Source organism: Xenopus laevis, chromosome 7L (assembly GCF_017654675.1).
Source record: "Xenopus laevis strain J_2021 chromosome 7L, Xenopus_laevis_v10.1, whole genome shotgun sequence".
NCBI classification, from domain to species: Eukaryota; Metazoa; Chordata; class Amphibia; order Anura; family Pipidae; genus Xenopus; species Xenopus laevis.
The window spans coordinates 20,624,708-20,642,181 of record NC_054383.1 but is presented as its reverse complement, the minus strand read 5'-3'; the positions used below and the strand labels follow the sequence as shown (position 1 = coordinate 20,642,181).

General features: G+C 40.8%; 1 protein-coding gene across 1 annotated transcript in view; it reads left to right on the top strand.

The window, feature by feature from the left end:
• btaf1.L (B-TFIID TATA-box binding protein associated factor 1 L homeolog) overlaps positions 1 to 17,474 on the top strand; it is a 58,949-nt gene that overhangs the window by 38,000 nt on the left and 3,475 nt on the right. The window contains exons 22-36 of the mRNA XM_018225191.2: positions 1,695 to 1,848; positions 1,933 to 2,042; positions 3,246 to 3,447; positions 4,917 to 5,065; positions 5,239 to 5,391; positions 7,100 to 7,221; positions 7,304 to 7,471; positions 9,795 to 9,872; positions 9,958 to 10,087; positions 12,291 to 12,432; positions 13,883 to 14,013; positions 14,162 to 14,287; positions 14,912 to 15,064; positions 15,337 to 15,548; positions 16,251 to 16,410. Of these exons, the coding sequence (XP_018080680.1) occupies positions 1,695 to 1,848; positions 1,933 to 2,042; positions 3,246 to 3,447; positions 4,917 to 5,065; positions 5,239 to 5,391; positions 7,100 to 7,221; positions 7,304 to 7,471; positions 9,795 to 9,872; positions 9,958 to 10,087; positions 12,291 to 12,432; positions 13,883 to 14,013; positions 14,162 to 14,287; positions 14,912 to 15,064; positions 15,337 to 15,548; positions 16,251 to 16,410 (2,190 nt within the window). The remainder of the gene's footprint in view (positions 1 to 1,694; positions 1,849 to 1,932; positions 2,043 to 3,245; positions 3,448 to 4,916; positions 5,066 to 5,238; positions 5,392 to 7,099; positions 7,222 to 7,303; positions 7,472 to 9,794; positions 9,873 to 9,957; positions 10,088 to 12,290; positions 12,433 to 13,882; positions 14,014 to 14,161; positions 14,288 to 14,911; positions 15,065 to 15,336; positions 15,549 to 16,250; positions 16,411 to 17,474) is intronic.

Below are 17,474 nucleotides of genomic sequence, written 5' to 3'. Positions count from 1 at the left end.
GGGAACACTCTGTTTTGGTTATCTCTTTAGTTTTCTGACATCTGTGTACTGGTTTAGCCTCTCTTCTGCACCCGTTTAGGTCATAGCCATTGACTTTTCTGTCCTGTGGTTCAGTGAAAGAGCATTAAGGCTTTTATTGTACAGGGATTTGTGGCTGCTGAGCATTAAATCTGAATCCTTACAGACTGGAATACATTTTTAATTTTGTACAAAATGTCTTGCAGCAACCAATGCAGCAATATTGCTGCCCTGACATTCTTACTGCTGATTTTGTAGTTTGGTCCAATAGAGAAGCTTTATCCTTATTTTTGGGTCAGGGCAGCCAATTAATTATTATAGTCTTCAATAAAACAGTTGCACGTTTCTACATGGATGTATCATTACTACAGGTATGGTACCTGTTATCCAGAATGGTCGGGACCTGGCGTTTGCCGGATAACGGATCCTTCTGTAATTTGGATCTTCAGACCTTAAAGGAGAATTCAACCCTAAAGTAAATAAAAACCCTACTCTACATAGACCCCTCCCTCCTCCCCGCCCCAGCCTAGCTTCTACCCTGGGCAAATGCCCCTAAGTGTTTACTTACCCCTCCGTGCAGATTCTGTCCAGCAGAGTTCACGGCAGTCAACTTCTTCTCTTCGGGAAGTGCCATATCGGTGCATGCGCAGTTGGAGCAGTCTTCGGTTTTTGATAACTGCGCATGCGCCGAAAGTCACGGAAATTGCCAATACACCGCTCTCATTCTGAAGATTACCGAAGAGCCAGAAGATGGCACCCGTGCAGTCCACTGGACAGAATCTGCACATAGGGGTAAGTAAAGACTCTGGGGCATTTGCCCGGAGTAGTGGCTAGGCTTGGGGGAAGAAGGGAGGGGCGTCTATGTAGGGTAGGGGGGTGGGTGTTTTTTTTTTTTTTTTTTTTTTTTTTAAATTTACGGTTGAATTCTCCTTTAAAGAAGAGGGAAAGCTACAGAGGCTGCTAGATATAGATATATATATAGATTAGCCACAATAGTGCAAGCTATAATACTATATTTATTCTGCAGAATGCTTAACCATACCTCAGTAAACTGCTCTAGAAGCTCTGTTTGTTTAGGATAGCAGCTGTCATTTTAGCTTGTGTGACATCACTTCCTGCTTGAGTCTCTCCCTGCTTGTGCATAGCTTTGGGCTCAGATTACAACAGGGAGGAGGGAGGGGCAAAAAGGTAGGGAGAGCGGAGCAAACTGAGCATGCTCAAGCCCTAGCCCTGGAGGTTTATGCTGAAAACAGGAAGTCTAATACAAAATCCCATGTGTACACAATAGAAGGAAAGAAATGCTGTGTTTCTTTTGACAGAGGACTCGGAGCAGCATTACTTTGAGGGTTTACTGGTGTATTTATATAGACCTTTCTGATAAAGCTTACTTAATTTTAGCCTCTCCTTCTCCTTTAAGTCTACTAGAACATCATTTAAACATTAAATAAACCAATAAGGATTATTTATATCTTAGTTTTGATCAAGTACAAGGTACGGTTTTATTAATACAGAAAAAGTTTTATTTAAAAATTTTTTTTGGATAAAATGGTCTATGGGAGACGGCCTTGCCATAATTCTGAGCTTTTCTGGATAACTGATCGCAAACCTGTGCAATATTTCTTTAGCTCTGCTTGTTTCTTTGGGTTCTTGCTATTTATTTCTTCTGTACTTCTTAGAGTCAAAAACAGCACCACATACAGAGAAGAGGAGCTGAATTTACATTATCTACGATTGCTAAACATTTTGCCTCAGACTTGGCTTCTGGTTTGCCACATCTCTGGGAGGCCATGTTAGGCCCTCTGAGGAACAACATTAACCCTGACAGTTTTGGTAAGTGTCCTTATAAAATATTATAATGCATAAAAACACTTTACAGTGTAACATGTTAAACCTAATTGTGTATTTACATTTTAGATGGAAAGCTCCTACTTGATAAAGGAGATGAGGCAGCTCAGGAACTGGTGAACAGTCTTCAAGTTTTTGATATCACAGCAGCTTCTATGAATCCTGGGCTTTACCCACTGGTATTGGTTAACCCTGTCCCCTTTTTTTCCCCTCTCCTTTTACTTAATTAAAACTTAGAATTATGTGCTAGTTTTGGAATGCTGGAACTCAATGCACACACTTTACTTGATATAAAGATTATAACACCAACAATTTTTTGCAGGTGTCTGTAAAACTTTTCTGGAGGGGACCCCTTCCTCAAGTACAGGTTGTTTTCTCCAAAACGCCAGCAAAAGCCTGACCTCTCCCATTTGCTTAAACAGCAATTCGGCAGGTTTTAGGTGGCAAATATTCTAATTCTTAAGGGCTCTTGCAGATGAGCGTTCCAGTTTCATGCGTTCAGCAGCAGGGGAGCGCGGGAGTAGACACACTGAATTGTTTTCAGTGGGGCTGTGCTCACACAGACTCGTGTAAGCGCTGTACGCAGGAAAAACTCAACATGCTGCATCCCAACCTATGTTAGTCGCTTACATGCGCCTGTGTGAGTACAGCCCCATTGAAAATAATTCAGTCCATCTACTCCTTTATTCCCCTGCGGCTGAACGCATGAAAACGAAATGCAGGGGAGCGCAGCTAAAAACGCTAGTCTGTAAGAGCCCTAAATCTCGAAAATTCAAACTTTTTAAAAAAATTGAGTCGAATTTCAATAACTCCCTAGTCGAATTTGATAGTTTTGACCCTTGATAAATCTGCCCCCTGCTTTTCTGCTAAACGTTTCGGTGGGGACAACCAGTATCCGAGGAAGGGATTCCCTCCATCCTCCCAAATAGTTGTACAGACATCTGCAAAGTAATGTTGCTGGTCTGATATATTTACTTATATCAAGTAAAGCGAGGTGCGTTCCAACATTCCTAACCTAGCACAAAATAGTTTTATTCACCCCCTAAATGTTGTACAGACACCTGCAAATGTTACTGTTCTTCATGTCAAGTGAAGTGTATGCACGGAGTTTCATGGTTCTGTGTAAGCCGACTTGCAAAGCACTACTCTGCTCATTGGTATAGAAGTTGAATTGCTTGAATTTAAGGTAATTAGAAATACTGAAAATCATGGGATTCTTTTAAAGAATCTGGATAGAAAAGCTGCATTCACTGGTTATATTTCTCTGTTGTCTCTAAGCTGAGCTATATGTATGAAATGCTCATAAGACATCTTGTATACAAGCCTTTGTTTAATTTAACACTGACTCTTACCTACATCTAATGAGTGGTCTCTCTCTCTAGCTGTTACAACACCTGTCCCATCTCTTCATGTGCCTGCAACATCCTTACACTGCAGTGAGACACATGGCTTCTCGGTGTGTAGGCGTTTTCAGCAAGATCGCTACAATGGAAACGATGAGCAAGTTTATGGAAAAAGTTCTGCCCTGGCTTGGAGCAATTAATGATAACACCAAACAAGAGGGAGCCATGGAAGCTCTGGCCTGTATCCTTTACGCTCCGAGGCCAAGTCTCATTAATGCTCTTTAGGTGCTGTCTGTTACCATCATTTACTGTAAAAAAAAAGTGTTGTACAAAGCGGATTTGAATTCATTTAAAATTACAATACATCGGAAACTGTGCACATTGCATCATAATTCAGACATTTGCGCAGAAAATTACATTTTTCAGTCACAGAAGCTGATGCTGCAGAGCCGATTTCAAGTGCAGTGTCAAACTAACTTTTTTTTAAAAAATTCTCTTAGAATGCCAGCTCTTGTGGAAAATACTAGCATTCCTATATTAAGTTTTGAAATGGTTATTTCAATCCAGGTTTTTTTTTTTTTTAAAGTCTGCATATTAAAGATACTGACCCCAGAAAATAATCTTATGATGGGTATAAAAAAGGCTATCTTTGAATGCTATTTATAATTTTTTCTGATGCTTTTACATTACCTTTCTTACCCCCATGTTCATCTATGAGCGGTTGCCATATTTGTGGAGTCGGCGCCGATTCTGGGGCTGCTGCCGCCTGAGGCAGCAGCCCAGATGCCGCCCCCCTCCTCTCCCGCTCCGCGCTCGCTAGTGCATCGAGCGCAATATCGGTCTTTGCACTAGCGGAGCCGAATTTCCGGGTTAAAACCCGGAAGTTCGGCTCTTAAACTTACAAGAGGCGGCTTTTTGCCGCCCCTTGTTACTGGCCGCTCGGTGCCGCCTGAGGCAAGGGTTTCACCTTGCCTCATGGCAGAAGCGGCCCTGGCTGGAGTCCGTTCGCAATAGAAACTATAACTGACAGACTGAGATGGGACAGTCAGGTTGGCAAAACAGTCCGGTTTAGGAACTTCAAGTAATTGGTGTCAGTATCACTTTAAGGTAACTACTAAGACAAACCATGACCATTTTGTTCATTCCTTTAGCGCTGGGGCAGTGGTTTCAAACTGCCATCCTGGAGGTTCCCAGCCTAAAGGGCAAATAGCCAAAGATTTAGTGAGAATGGCTGTTTGCTTTCAGAGAGAGAGAGAGAATTAAAGGTTAAAATTAAGTAAGCCTTATGAGAAAGATCCACCTTTCTCCTCCTCTGTCAAAAGAAACACAGCATTTCTTTCCTTTTATTGTGTACACATGGGCTTCTGTATCCTTGTCCCACGCATGCCCAGTTTGCTCCCCTTCCCCCTCTGCCCAGAGCTATGAGTAGGAAGAGACTCGGGCAGGAAGGATGTTACACTAAGCTAATATGGCAGCTGCTATCCTTTTAAGCTAATATGGCAGCTGCTATCCTAGAGCTGTTTACTCGGGTATGGTAAAGCATTCTACAGAATAAATATAGCATTCTAGCTTGCACTATTGCATATAATCTATTGGCAATAAAATGCCTCCGTAGCTTTCCTTTTCCTTTTAAATGTCAATACACTTATTTGAAGGATACATATGCTTTTTCAACATTTATATTCAAATTCTTTAATTTGGCATATAAAGGTATTATGGAGCAGCTTGATGTTGGCATTGTTCCATACATTGTGCTCCTTGTGGTGCCAGTATTGGGAAGAATGAGTGACCAAACAGACAGTGTCCGCTTCATGGCAACTCAGTGCTTTGCAACATTAATCAGACTGATGCCGTTAGAGGTGAGTAATTTTTATACTTTTATTTAATCCATTAATTTTTTTTTTCTTAGTTCTGGAAGCCATCTCAGTCTTATTGATCTTTGCCTTTTTTTTTTTTTATATTTTAATCCGAACAAGAAGTTCCTCCGATGCTTTACATGCTAATTACCTTGCTTCCACTTTTTTCTTTTTAGGCTGGGATCTCCGATCCACCCAATATGTCCGAGGAGTTAATCAAATTAAAAGCCAGAGAACGTAGCTTCTTGGAACAACTCCTAGACGGGAAGAAGTTGGAAAATTATACAATCCCTGTTCCAATAAAAGCAGAGCTGAGGAAATACCAGCAGGTAATATTCTGAACATCTTTGTTCATTTCCTTCGCTGCAGCCAACTACAAATGGCACAGAATTTATCTTCAGAGTCTTTGTCATTTTCAAAACCTTGCCAAACCTATTTATTAAAAGCACACTCTGCAAAAGTGGATCTATTATTATTATTTTTTGTGTACTGTGTGGGGTTGAGGTTTGCGCGAACACTTAAAATTATACTAAAGCTGCACCGCTGATTTTTGTGGATCCACCTGTCCACTGTGTTCATATTTGGATATTGTGGGGTAGAGTGCGCTAATAATTGCAGAAAAAATATTTCCAGGGACCTGTGTGGAGAGACAATATATAGAGTAGTACGCTCAAAAGAAAATCCTTACAGACTTTTCATGGAACTACTCACAAATTTGAAGTACAAATGCGTGTATATTGTCTCCAATGTAATCCTGCAATACAGAGGCTTCAAATGGTGTTATATCGTCGGAACCGCCGGTTTCACCCTGCGCTATATTTTACACTTACCAGATCGTAGTGCAATGAAAGCATGTAGTCTTGCGTGTATTCCTTAGGGTGCGCTCCCTTGTCGGCAGACAGGGAACGGTGTCATCCACTTGAAGCAGCTGCTAGGCCTGGTAATTACAGCTCACCTCTTGTGCTGGCGTTCGTGCCGATCTTGAATTTCTCTGCCTTGCTAACGGTCCAGTATGTTAGGGAAAAACTTTTCACCAATAGTTTAAGGATCAGTTTCAAATAGATTTTATTTAGTTAATATAAGCCCAACGCGTTTCATATCTCCTGATACTTCCTCAGGGGCATCACACGTGTATTTTCACGTCACAGAATAAATAGTGGTTTCAACACATTAGCCTAATTGGCAATTAGCTAATTGGTAACAATACCTTATGGTTAAAAACAGTTAAATTTATATGCCTTAAATAGGTTAACAATAAATAGGTTAAAAATCACAATAAAGAATTAATACACAATTAAATAAATAATTATAAAGGTGAGAATCGATCAAATGCATAAAAAACTTATTCCATTAAAAAACATTTTAAATCGATTTCTATATTTCTAATATTGTTGTTATGGGTATTGTTATTATTGTTATGGTTGTTGTTATAATTATTATTGTTGTCATTCTTAATAATAATAATAATAATAATAATGATTATTATTTCTATTATTATTATTTCTATTATTATTATTTATTATTATTTCATTATTTATTGTTATAATCATTATTGTTATAATCATTATTTTTATTGTTATAATCATTATTTTATTATGGTTGTTTATTATTATTATTATTATTAGCCTTTACTGTTACCTTTGGTCATACATTTAAAGGGACAGTAACACCAAAATATAATACAGAATCCAACGCTCTACTGAAATACATTTAGAAAATGTGTTTCTTGACTCTGCTGCAATCTATAAAATTGGCTACAGCAATTAAATTAATGGAGGGGGACTATGTTTGCAATGTAGTTTTCTCCAGACATGATTTTCAGACCTGTCCAATATAGATCCGAGGGATATAGCTTCTATTGGCCTGTGCATGGCAAACTTAAGATGTTCTACAACATATGTATTTCATAATGGATGAATTTCATGACAATATAACAGAGTTTGAACACAGTCAGTATCCCATAACGATGTTGCCTACTAAACCATCCAATTGTGCTTATCCAAGTAAAAACCTTGTTTTGTTTTCTCTCCAACTCAGGATGGTGTGAATTGGTTGGCATTCCTTAACAAATACAAATTACATGGAATTCTCTGTGATGATATGGGTCTGGGCAAGACTCTGCAGTCCATATGCATTCTAGCAGGGGACCACTGCCAGAGGTACAAATTGTTATACTTTACTTCTCACAATTAGTTGAGCTTCTAATGTATTTACTGACAGGTATTTTTCTTTATGTTGAAGGTCTAAAGAATATTCCAAAAAAAAGTCTGCAGATTGCATGCCTCTTCCGTCGCTTGTTGTGTGTCCACCGACTTTGACTGGTCACTGGGTGGATGAAGTAGGAAAGTTCTGCTCTAAAGAGTATCTCAATCCCTTGCACTATACCGGACCTCCCACTGAAAGAGTGCGGTAAGTGCAACTCTTCCAACCCAATTATTTGCCTGCGTCTGCTTGGAGATCCTTTAAAGTATGGAAATTGGCATTTATCCTTTAGTTTGGGGGTTGGTCAGGCTATAAATTCCTACTATTATACGCACACATCAGAATAAGACTTATCGAGGTCCCAAGCCAATAAACTGGAATGAACAAGTTATCGACCCATATAGACTTCTACCCAGTGCCTGCCCTTGCTTTAGATAATAATACGTTGGAGACTTCTATGCATGGTGGCAAGTGAGATTCAGGGATTTAGACTTGTTTCCATTGAGGTGTAGCTGCAGAGTGTCCAGGGTTTTGCTGAACGACACATAAGCTGGCCATACACAGGGCTGCCATCAGAATTCACGGGGCTCCGTACAACAATTTTCTGGGCCCCCTTGTCCCCACCCCAGATCCCGCCCACCCCACATCACAAAAAAAAACATTCACCCTGCTAAATCACCCCCCCCCCCCAACAAGTTATAAAAATAAGTTATAAAAAGCCATTTGTGGTTAGGACGCCCCTATAAGTTAAAAAAAAAAAACATTGCTGGTCAGGGCCCCCCTTAAAAAAAAAAAACAAAACATTGGTGTCCAGGGTGCCTCATAAAAGTAACATAAAAAACATTGGTGGTTAGGGGTTAAAAAACAAACCAAAAAAAAAAAAACCTGTTTTCAGATGACTGCTAGCAGAGCTTTGACGTTCCCTCACTAGCATTCGACCATCATTGGACACGAGGAGGCACGGGATCAAACGGAGAAACTATCCAATAAGCGCCTGGTTGAGTAAGCAAGTGGGAAGAGGCTGGGTTTGTGACACACCTCCGATGCTATTGGTCAGTGTGTGGTCTGACACAGGCAGGCAGAAATGCTGTGAGACCTGTGCTGCAGAGATGGCAGCTGAGCCGGGCCTGTTAACTCTTTTCCGGATGCTGCTTTTGAATATTCGCTTAAGGAGGGCCCTGCAATCCAGGTAGTGTAGAGCGGCCGGGCCCCCCTTCACACTTCTAAGACCGCCGGGCCCGGTACAGCTGTACCCGCTGTGCCCCCCTGATGGCGGCCCTGGCCATACATAAGGAGATGCACTCATTATTGAGGTTGCTAAACAAGCGTATCTCTCCCTGATATGCCACCCTTGAGGTGGGGAATATTGATCTGATCAAGGGCCCCAGGGACCAACCTTTAGATCACAACCAGGAGAATATTGGCGGTCTGATCGAGGATCGCGTCAACTGGGCCGATGCAGACCTTGATGTAGTTTGATTTTCAAACCCGTCCAATCGACATCTGCCCAACTTTCGGCCAGATATCGATCAATTAAGCCCATCTGAGGGCCCCATACACTACCCAATTAGCTGCAGACTTAGGGTAGTCCTACACTGCGGATTAAAGCTGCCGATAACAGTCCTTTAGACTTAATTCTATTTGACTAATTAACTCAATATCGGCCTGCCTTTGGTGGTTATATCAGGTTAAGAGCCGTTTGTTTGGGATGGTTTATGGTCACCTCTGTCTGCAGCTTATATCTGTTTGTGTATGGGGGCCTTAAAGGAACAGTAACCCAAAAAAAAGAGTTTTAAAGTAATGAAAATATCATGTAGTATTACCCTTCACTGGTAAAACTGATAGTTTATTTTAACAAGCTGCTGTGGAGCAATGGTGGAAATTGAAAAAAGGCTATATGGCACAGGATAAATAGTTGATAACTGCATATGAACTACCGTATGTAGAACATAATGAGTTATCTGCTGTGTAAGCGGAGTATTTTCTCCTTTGAATGGCTGCCCCCATTGCTACACAGCAGCTTATTTATATAAACTATAGTAGTGTTTCTGACGCAAACACAGCAGTTTTACCAGTGCAGGGCAACACTGCATTATATTTGTATAACTTTAAAACAACTTCATTTTTTTGATGTTCCTTTAAAGGAGAACTATTGCAAAATAAAAATTTAATAAGCTTCCTCATACTGAACTAAGTCTTTCTAAATACAATCAATTAAATATTCTGCATCGCTTCTGAAATCAAGTTTCTCTTCACTATTCCTCTCTCAGCATCTGTTTCTCTTCATTCTCTCTTCATGCAGCAGTTGGGTGTCAGATTAATGATCTAATATCTTATAAGTGGGGCTCCCTTTCCTGGCAGATGTATTAGAAAGTTTCTTATTTCAGTATGATGAAGCTTATATTTTAAAATTTAATTTTGGCAATTGATCCCCGTTAAGATTTAGAATATGACCGCACCAAGGGATGGTGGTGTAAAGCATTTACATGTTGCACTCTCCTCATGAAATCTGCATTCATTTACTTTCCAGTTTACAGCACCAAGTTAAAAAGCACAATCTGGTTGTAGCTTCCTACGACGTTGTGAGGAACGACATAGACTTCTTCAGGTATACGTTTCTTCTTTTGTTTTCTAACCCCCGAACTTTCCTTTGCTTGTTTTAAACGGAGTATTGTGTGTTTATCTATTTTCAGAAATATCAAGTTTAATTATTGTATTCTTGACGAAGGCCATGTGATCAAAAATGGGAAAACAAAGTTATCTAAAGCTGTAAAGCAACTGGCAGCCAATTACAGAATAATCCTGTCTGGAACACCAATTCAGGTAGGTGCTTTTGGCCTGTGGAGCCACCGTTGTGCAGCAATTTACATCCGCAGCACAAGCCACGCAGTAGCATTTTTATTGTGGTTTTATTTGGATTATAAACCTTTTTTTCAAATCTCCCAGGTGGGTGGAAAGGTAAGTAATGTGGTTAGCAGGTGAAACACTTTCTGGTTTAGAATTCTTGCACAACATACTGTTTCTGTAGAGAAAGGCTCCTGCACTGTAATTTATGTCAACAATAACAAGAGAACCTTGATAACCTTCATCTTCCTGGCAGCCAAAATTACAATTGCAAAGTTTTGGGGAAAAAAACGTTTATTCCTATCTCTCACTTTAAAGATAAAATGAAAAATTGACTAGCATACTCAGACAGACATGAAAAATTCAGGAAAACCTGGGACCCTGGTACAAATACTCTTTCCCAAACGCAGAGACTCTTTCTGCACTTCCGCTCTAGAACCAGTCCAGGAACAAATACAAATAACAAAGAATGGAGGCCACTTTTTGCTTTGTGTTTAAAAAAAAAAAAACAAAAAAAAACCACATCACCACTGCTAATTGGAAGTCCAAAAATTATTATAGATTTGCTGACAACTCCAGAATTAGGGATGCACCGAATCCAAGATTCCGGTCGGGATTCGGCCTTTTTCAGCAGGATTCGGATTTGTGTGTGGCCAAACCGAATCCTAATTTGCATGTGTAAATTAGATGTGGGAAATCCCGTGATTTTTTGTCTCAAAACAATGAATTAAAACATTGTTTTTCCTCTTTTACCTTTCCCTCCTCTAATTTGCATTTGGATGCATTTTGGATTCGGTTCGGTATTTGACCGAATCTTTCACGAAGAATTCGGCCGAATCACAAATAGTAGATTCAGTGCATCCCTATCCAGAATTAACACTTCTTAAATACCCAAAAGAAAGGAACTGCCAGAAGTTATTCGTGTCACACAATCCATTAATCAGTGTGAAATTCATTGTGTGAAAAAAAAGTAAAGGGGGAAATCACTTCAATTCATATGTGAATTTATTGTGCACTCAAATGAATGCTATTAAAGTATTTAAAGGAGAAACAATCCTTAAAAAAAAAAATCTTCCCACCTACCCTACATAGACCCCCCCCTCCCTCCTCTCCCCGGCAAATGCCCTTAACTCTTTACTTGCCCCTCGGTGCAGATTCTGTCCAGCGGAGTTCAGTGGCGCCATCTTCAGCCGCTTCAGTAATCTTCAGAATGAGACCGGCGCTTTGGAAAGCGCAGTTATCAAGCTCATGCGCAGTTGTCAAGTAACAGAAAATTGCTCCAACTGCACCTGCGCCGGTCTCAATCTAAAGTTTACCGAAGAAATGATGATGGCTGCCGTGAACTCTGCTGGACAGAATCTGCACAGAGGGGTAAGTAGAGAGGGGCATTTGCCTGGGTTAGCAGCTAGGCGAGGAGGGAGGGGGGTCTATGTAGGGTAGGGTTTTTCTTTTATTAAGGGTTTCTTTCTCATTTTAAATGCCTTTTATTTTTTAATGGAGCTATCAAATGTTAAGTTTGTGTCAAAGAAACCAACCAGGAACTTTTATTTGTTTCCAAAAACGGCTGCTCCTTGTTGCAGCCAAGAGCTTGTAGAGAATTGGGCTCTGGAGACCTAAGGTGCTAAAATGGACTTTAATTTCATCTAAAAAAAATGTGGGTTCTTTTCAGATTTTACTAGGGATGCACCGAATCCACTATTTTAGATTTGGCCGAACCCCTGAATCCTACGCAAAACATTCGGCCAAATACGGAACCGAATCTGAATACTAATTTGCATGTGCAAATTAAGAGTGGGAAGGGGAAACATTTTTAAATGTTTTGTGACAAAAAGTCGTGCAATTTCCCTCTCCACCCCTAATTTGCATATGCAAATTAGGATTCGGTTGGCAAGCAGAAGGATTCGCCGAATCTGAATCCTGCTGAAAGGCCGAATCCTGGATTCAGTGCATCCCTAGATTTTACATTTGAGTCATCAATACTGCCCTAAATTGTCCCCTTCACTCATTTTTGTTTGTCCCTCTCATTTTTACTCCTCCTTTCCAAAATGTCTGTTAGCATTTCTATAAGACTATGGGCTGTGTGAGAGGATTGCTGCCTATAGGGTGAAAAGAAATGGTGGAACAGAGTTTGGTGAATATTGTTGCTAATTTGTTTTCTTCTCCCACCCCCCTTTCATTAAAGAACAATGTTTTAGAATTGTGGTCATTGTTTGACTTCCTTATGCCTGGATTTTTGGGAACAGAACGGCAATTTGCAGCAAGATATGGGAAACCTATTTTAGCAAGTAGAGACGCTCGCAGTTCCTCACGTGAACAGGAAGCTGGTAAGGTTTTTTTTATTCTCCCCCTTTAACTCGTTTTGCAAAGACCCTAGGCACACTTAAAGGAGAAGGAAAGGCTTGCAGCACTTGGGGGGGGTGCCAAATGTTAGGCACTTGCAAGTGATTGTAGTTACTTACCTGAAACGCACCACAGAGCGATAGTCTTCCTCCTTTATGCGGCTGTGCATGTGCAGTGGAACGAAATGCCAAACTTTAACTAAAAAGTCGGCTATTTCGTTCAACTGCTCATGCGTTTGCCCTGGGAGATTTTAAAGACTGAGAGGATAGATCCGTCATGCTCACTGGTATAACCCTGGGCCGGTGCAGTTTTCTGTAGATAGGAGCACCGGCCCGGGGGTTTCAGTTAAGTAAATACAATCACTTGGGGGTGCCTAACGTTTGCCACCCGCAAGTGTTGCAAGCCTTTCCTTCTCCTTTAAAGGGAAAATATATTCCCTCTATTTGGGATCAGCTTCATTTGGGTTTATGTAGAAAAGGTACATAAAACTGATCTTCAAAAAATGAATATAATTGTGAATCCATCACAATGGAGCAAAGTGAGAGAGGGGTCATATACGCTGTGACTAACATAATTGTTTTAATTTGTGGAATCCATTATGTCTGTGTACCATCTCTCTACCTGCTATGCCAAAGTCCCTTCCCCGAGACTATTATCCCTCTGTTAATATAGGCACCATCTCTCCCTACTATACCTGCTATCCCACAGTCACACTCCCTTCCCAGAGACTATTATCCCTCTGTTAATATAGGCACCATCTCTCCCTACTATACCTGCTATCCCACAGTCACACTCCCTTCCCAGAGACTATTATCCCACTGTTACTATAGACACCATCTCTCCCTACTATACCTGCTATCTCACAGTCACACTCCCTTCCCAGAGACTATTATCCCACTGTTACTATAGGCACCATCTCTCCCTACTATACCTGATATCCCACAGTCACACTCCCTTCCCAGAGACTATTATCCACTGTTACTATAGTCACCATCTCTCCCTACTATACCTGCTATCCCACAGTCACACTCCCTTCCCAGAGACTATTATTCACTGTTACTATAGACACCATCTCTCCCTACTATACCTGCTATCCCACAGTCACAGTCCCTTCCCAGAGACTATTATCCCACTGTTACTATAGGCACCATCTCTCCCTACTATACCTGCTATCTCACAGTCACACTCCCTTCCCAGAGACTATTATCCCACTGTTACTATAGGCACCATCTCTCCCTACTATACCTGCTATCCCACAGTCACACTCCCTTCCCAGAGACTATCATCCCACAGTTGAAATAAACATGACAAACATCTCCCCTACTATACCAGCTGTCTCACAGCCACACTGGATTTTGAGAGGATGCAAAAATGAAACTGTAAAATGCATACATTTGGGGGAGTACCCTCATTGATTTAATTTTTTTTTTTAAGGCGTTCTTGCTATGGAAGCTCTGCATCGCCAGGTTTTGCCATTTTTATTGCGCAGAATGAAAGAAGATGTATTGCAAGATCTCCCACCCAAAATAATACAAGATTATTACTGCTCTCTGAGTCCATTGCAGGTATGTTGATTTCTGTTTTTCCTGGCAATCCGTTGCTTCCACCATTATGATTTGGCTTGATCAGCAAGCGATGAGCTGAATGTACTTCCTCTCTGGTACTTTGCATTTAAGGCTACATTCCAACTCCACATTTCTTCTCCCTTCTCAGGTGCAGCTCTATGAAGATTTTGCAAAATCTCGTGCCAAGACTGATGTTGATGAATCTGTATCCACAACTTCATTGATAGAGGAGAATGAAAAGCCAAAGGTGAAGGCTACAGGACATGTATTCCAGGTAAGATAAACCAATGTCAACCATGTTTCTGCCTAACCACATCATATACTTTGCAGCTTCTTTGGGCCTATGTTTGTTCTTTTGCTGCTTTTAGTATCAGATTGCAGGGAAATGCCATTCTTGTGATTGGCGTGGGAACCGGTTATTGCTTTTATAGCATTTAAAAAAAAAAACCTACATTTCTTAAATTCTAAATTCTGTTTCATCAACCTTTTTAAAGGAGAAAGCTACTGAAGCAGTTTTACCAATAGATTAGCCACAATAGTGTAACCTATAACACAATATTTATTCTGTAGAATGCTTTACCATTCCTGAGTAAACCGCTCTAGAAGCTGTTTGTTTAGGATAGCAGCTGCCATATTGGCTTGCTCTGACATCACTTCCTGCCTTAGTCTCTCCCTTCTCACTCAAAGCTCTGGGAGGGGGAGAGGAGCAAACTGAGCATGCTCAAGCCGTAGCCCTGGAGGTTTAAGCTAAAAACAGGAAATCTAATACAGAAGCCCATGTGTACTCAATAGTAGGAAAGAAATGCTGTTTCAGAGCAGCGTTAAGGGTTTACTGGTGTATTGATATAGACCTTTCTGATAAATCTTACTTAATTTTAACCTTTCCTTCTCCTTTTAGGCTCTGCAGTATTTACGCAAACTGTGCAATCATCCAGCGCTGGTCCTGACGACTCAGCATCCAGAGTACAAGAAAATATCCGAGCAGCTTGGTGTGCAGAGCTCCTCCCTCCGGGACATTCAGCATGCCCCTAAGCTCTCTGCTCTGAAACAGGTGTGTGAGCTTTACACTATATATACATTTGATATATTCTATACATTTTGGGGTTATTTATTAAATTCTGTATGCCAAAAATCTTTTTACTATAAAATCCAAATTTTTAGTGGGGGGAAAAAAAACACATTTTTCAAAACGTATTAAACCCAGAGGGTGTTAAAAAAAAAAAAAAAAAAAAAAAAAAATGCCCAAAAGTGCTGATTTTGTTTCTGTTGCCAGCTCAATTGAATTTTTCTCATGCTCTGAACTATTTATTCCTCCTGTTGTAGCTGCTACTGGACTGTGGCTTGGGCAACGGGGGCACCGCAGAGAGCGGCACAGAAGCAGTTGTGGCACAGCACAGAATACTGATCTTCTGCCAGCTGAAAAGCATGCTGGATATTGTGGAACATGATCTTCTCAAACCTCATTTACCTTCGGTCACGTATTTACGGCTCGATGGAACAATACCGGCAGGGCAAAGGCACTCCATAGTGTCAAGGTGGGGGTTTTAATTTTGGTGCTCAAATTCTGATAATGTGTCTTCTAGTTACTGCATGAGCTCCCGTCGTCTTTGGTACATTCATTGATTCACTGCACTGTTTTAAAGGAGAAGTAAAGCCACTGATGCAGTTTATTGCCAATAGATTAGCCGCAATAGTGCAAGCTGTAACACTATATTTATTCTGCAGAATGTTTTACCATATCTGAGTAAACCGCTCTAGAAGCTTTCTCTGTTTCTGCCATATTCGCTTGCTATGATATCGCGTCCTGCCTGAGTCTCTCCCTGTTCACTCATAGCTCTGGGCTCAGATTACAGCAGGGAGGGGAGGAGGGATAAGGGAGAGAGGAGCCAACTGAGCATGCCCAAGCCCTGGAGGTTTAAGCTGAAAACAGATGCAGAAGCCCATGTGTGCACTATAGGAAAGAAATGCTGTGTTTCTTTTGACTCAGAGCAGCATTACTTTTGAGGGTTTACTGGTATATTTATATAGACCTTTTCTGATAAAGCTTACTTCATTTTAGCCTATCCTTCTCCTTTAAGACTTGCTGGGACTTCCAGATCAACAGCAGGCAAATTTGCCTGTGGGCAGTAACCCATAGCAACCAGTCAGTGATTGGCTTTTTCCCTGTGTTTTTAAATGAACTTGCTTTCTCATCCCCAAAATGATTAGGATGCTCATTTCATATTTTAAATTTTTAGGTTCAATAATGATCCATCTATTGATGTTCTTCTGCTTACCACACATGTTGGCGGGCTGGGTCTCAACTTAACTGGGGCTGATACTGTGGTCTTTGTGGAACATGACTGGAATCCAATGAGGGATCTTCAAGCTATGGATCGAGCCCACCGTATTGGACAGGTACATACTGCTTGCGCCAACGGGGATTTATTGTGATATTATGTAACAAATGGGAAGTCTGTCTCATGGTTTGTTTGCAGAAAGTTTTGGGCATGGTCATTGGTAACCAGTAGTGACCAGTGAGACAATATGGTGTTGGATGTTGCTGTCCAGCATGAGAGATGAAGATAGAAATGATTATTTATGCAAAGGAATTTGGTAAAAGGATTAGATCACGGGTGTGTGTAAGGCTGTATTTTCATTGCATTTGTTCATGCAGAGTGCTGGGGCTGCCAGTGGATGAAATTTTTGCTTAAAGGGATACTGTCATGGGAAAACATGGTTTTTCAAAACGCATCAGTCAATAGTGCTGCTCCAGCAGAATTCTGCACTGAAATCCATTTCAACAATTTTTTTTTTTTTCAATATTCAATTTTGAAATGGGGCTAGACATATTGTCAGTTTCCCAGCTGCCCCCAGTCATGTGACTTTCAAAACTGAATATAAAAAAAAATCGGTTTGTTCTTTTCATAATTGGATTTCAGTGCAGAATTCTGCTGGAGCAGCGCGATTGACTGTGTTTTGAAAAAAAAAAAAAAAAAAAAATACACCACAGAAAACATCCCTGCTGATGATGGGGCTTTAAAGGAGAAATCAACCTGTTCTGAAAAAAACGTAACCCCCAACCCCCATACTACATACTTACCCCCTTGCCGCAGATCCTTCCAGGGAAGTTCCATGCGTCCATCATCGCTGATTGCAAGATCGGTATTTCTGCGCATGGGCAGTTGGAGCAGTTTGCCGGTTTGTGCGCGGAATTACACGGAAATTGCCGATCTCGCAGTCAGCTAACCGATAACTCAGAAGATGGACGTGCATTGAACTGTTTTTGCTTGGTGACATTGAACATTATGACTTGGATGAGATTTTGGATGTGCCTTACATCAAATCCAGTCAGGGTCAGACCTTGGTGCACTAATATGTAAATTACAATTGGTTTAAGATGTAAAAGTAGGGATGCACCAAATCCACTATTTTCGATTCGGCCAGACCCTGAATCCTTCTCAAAGATTTGGTCGAATACC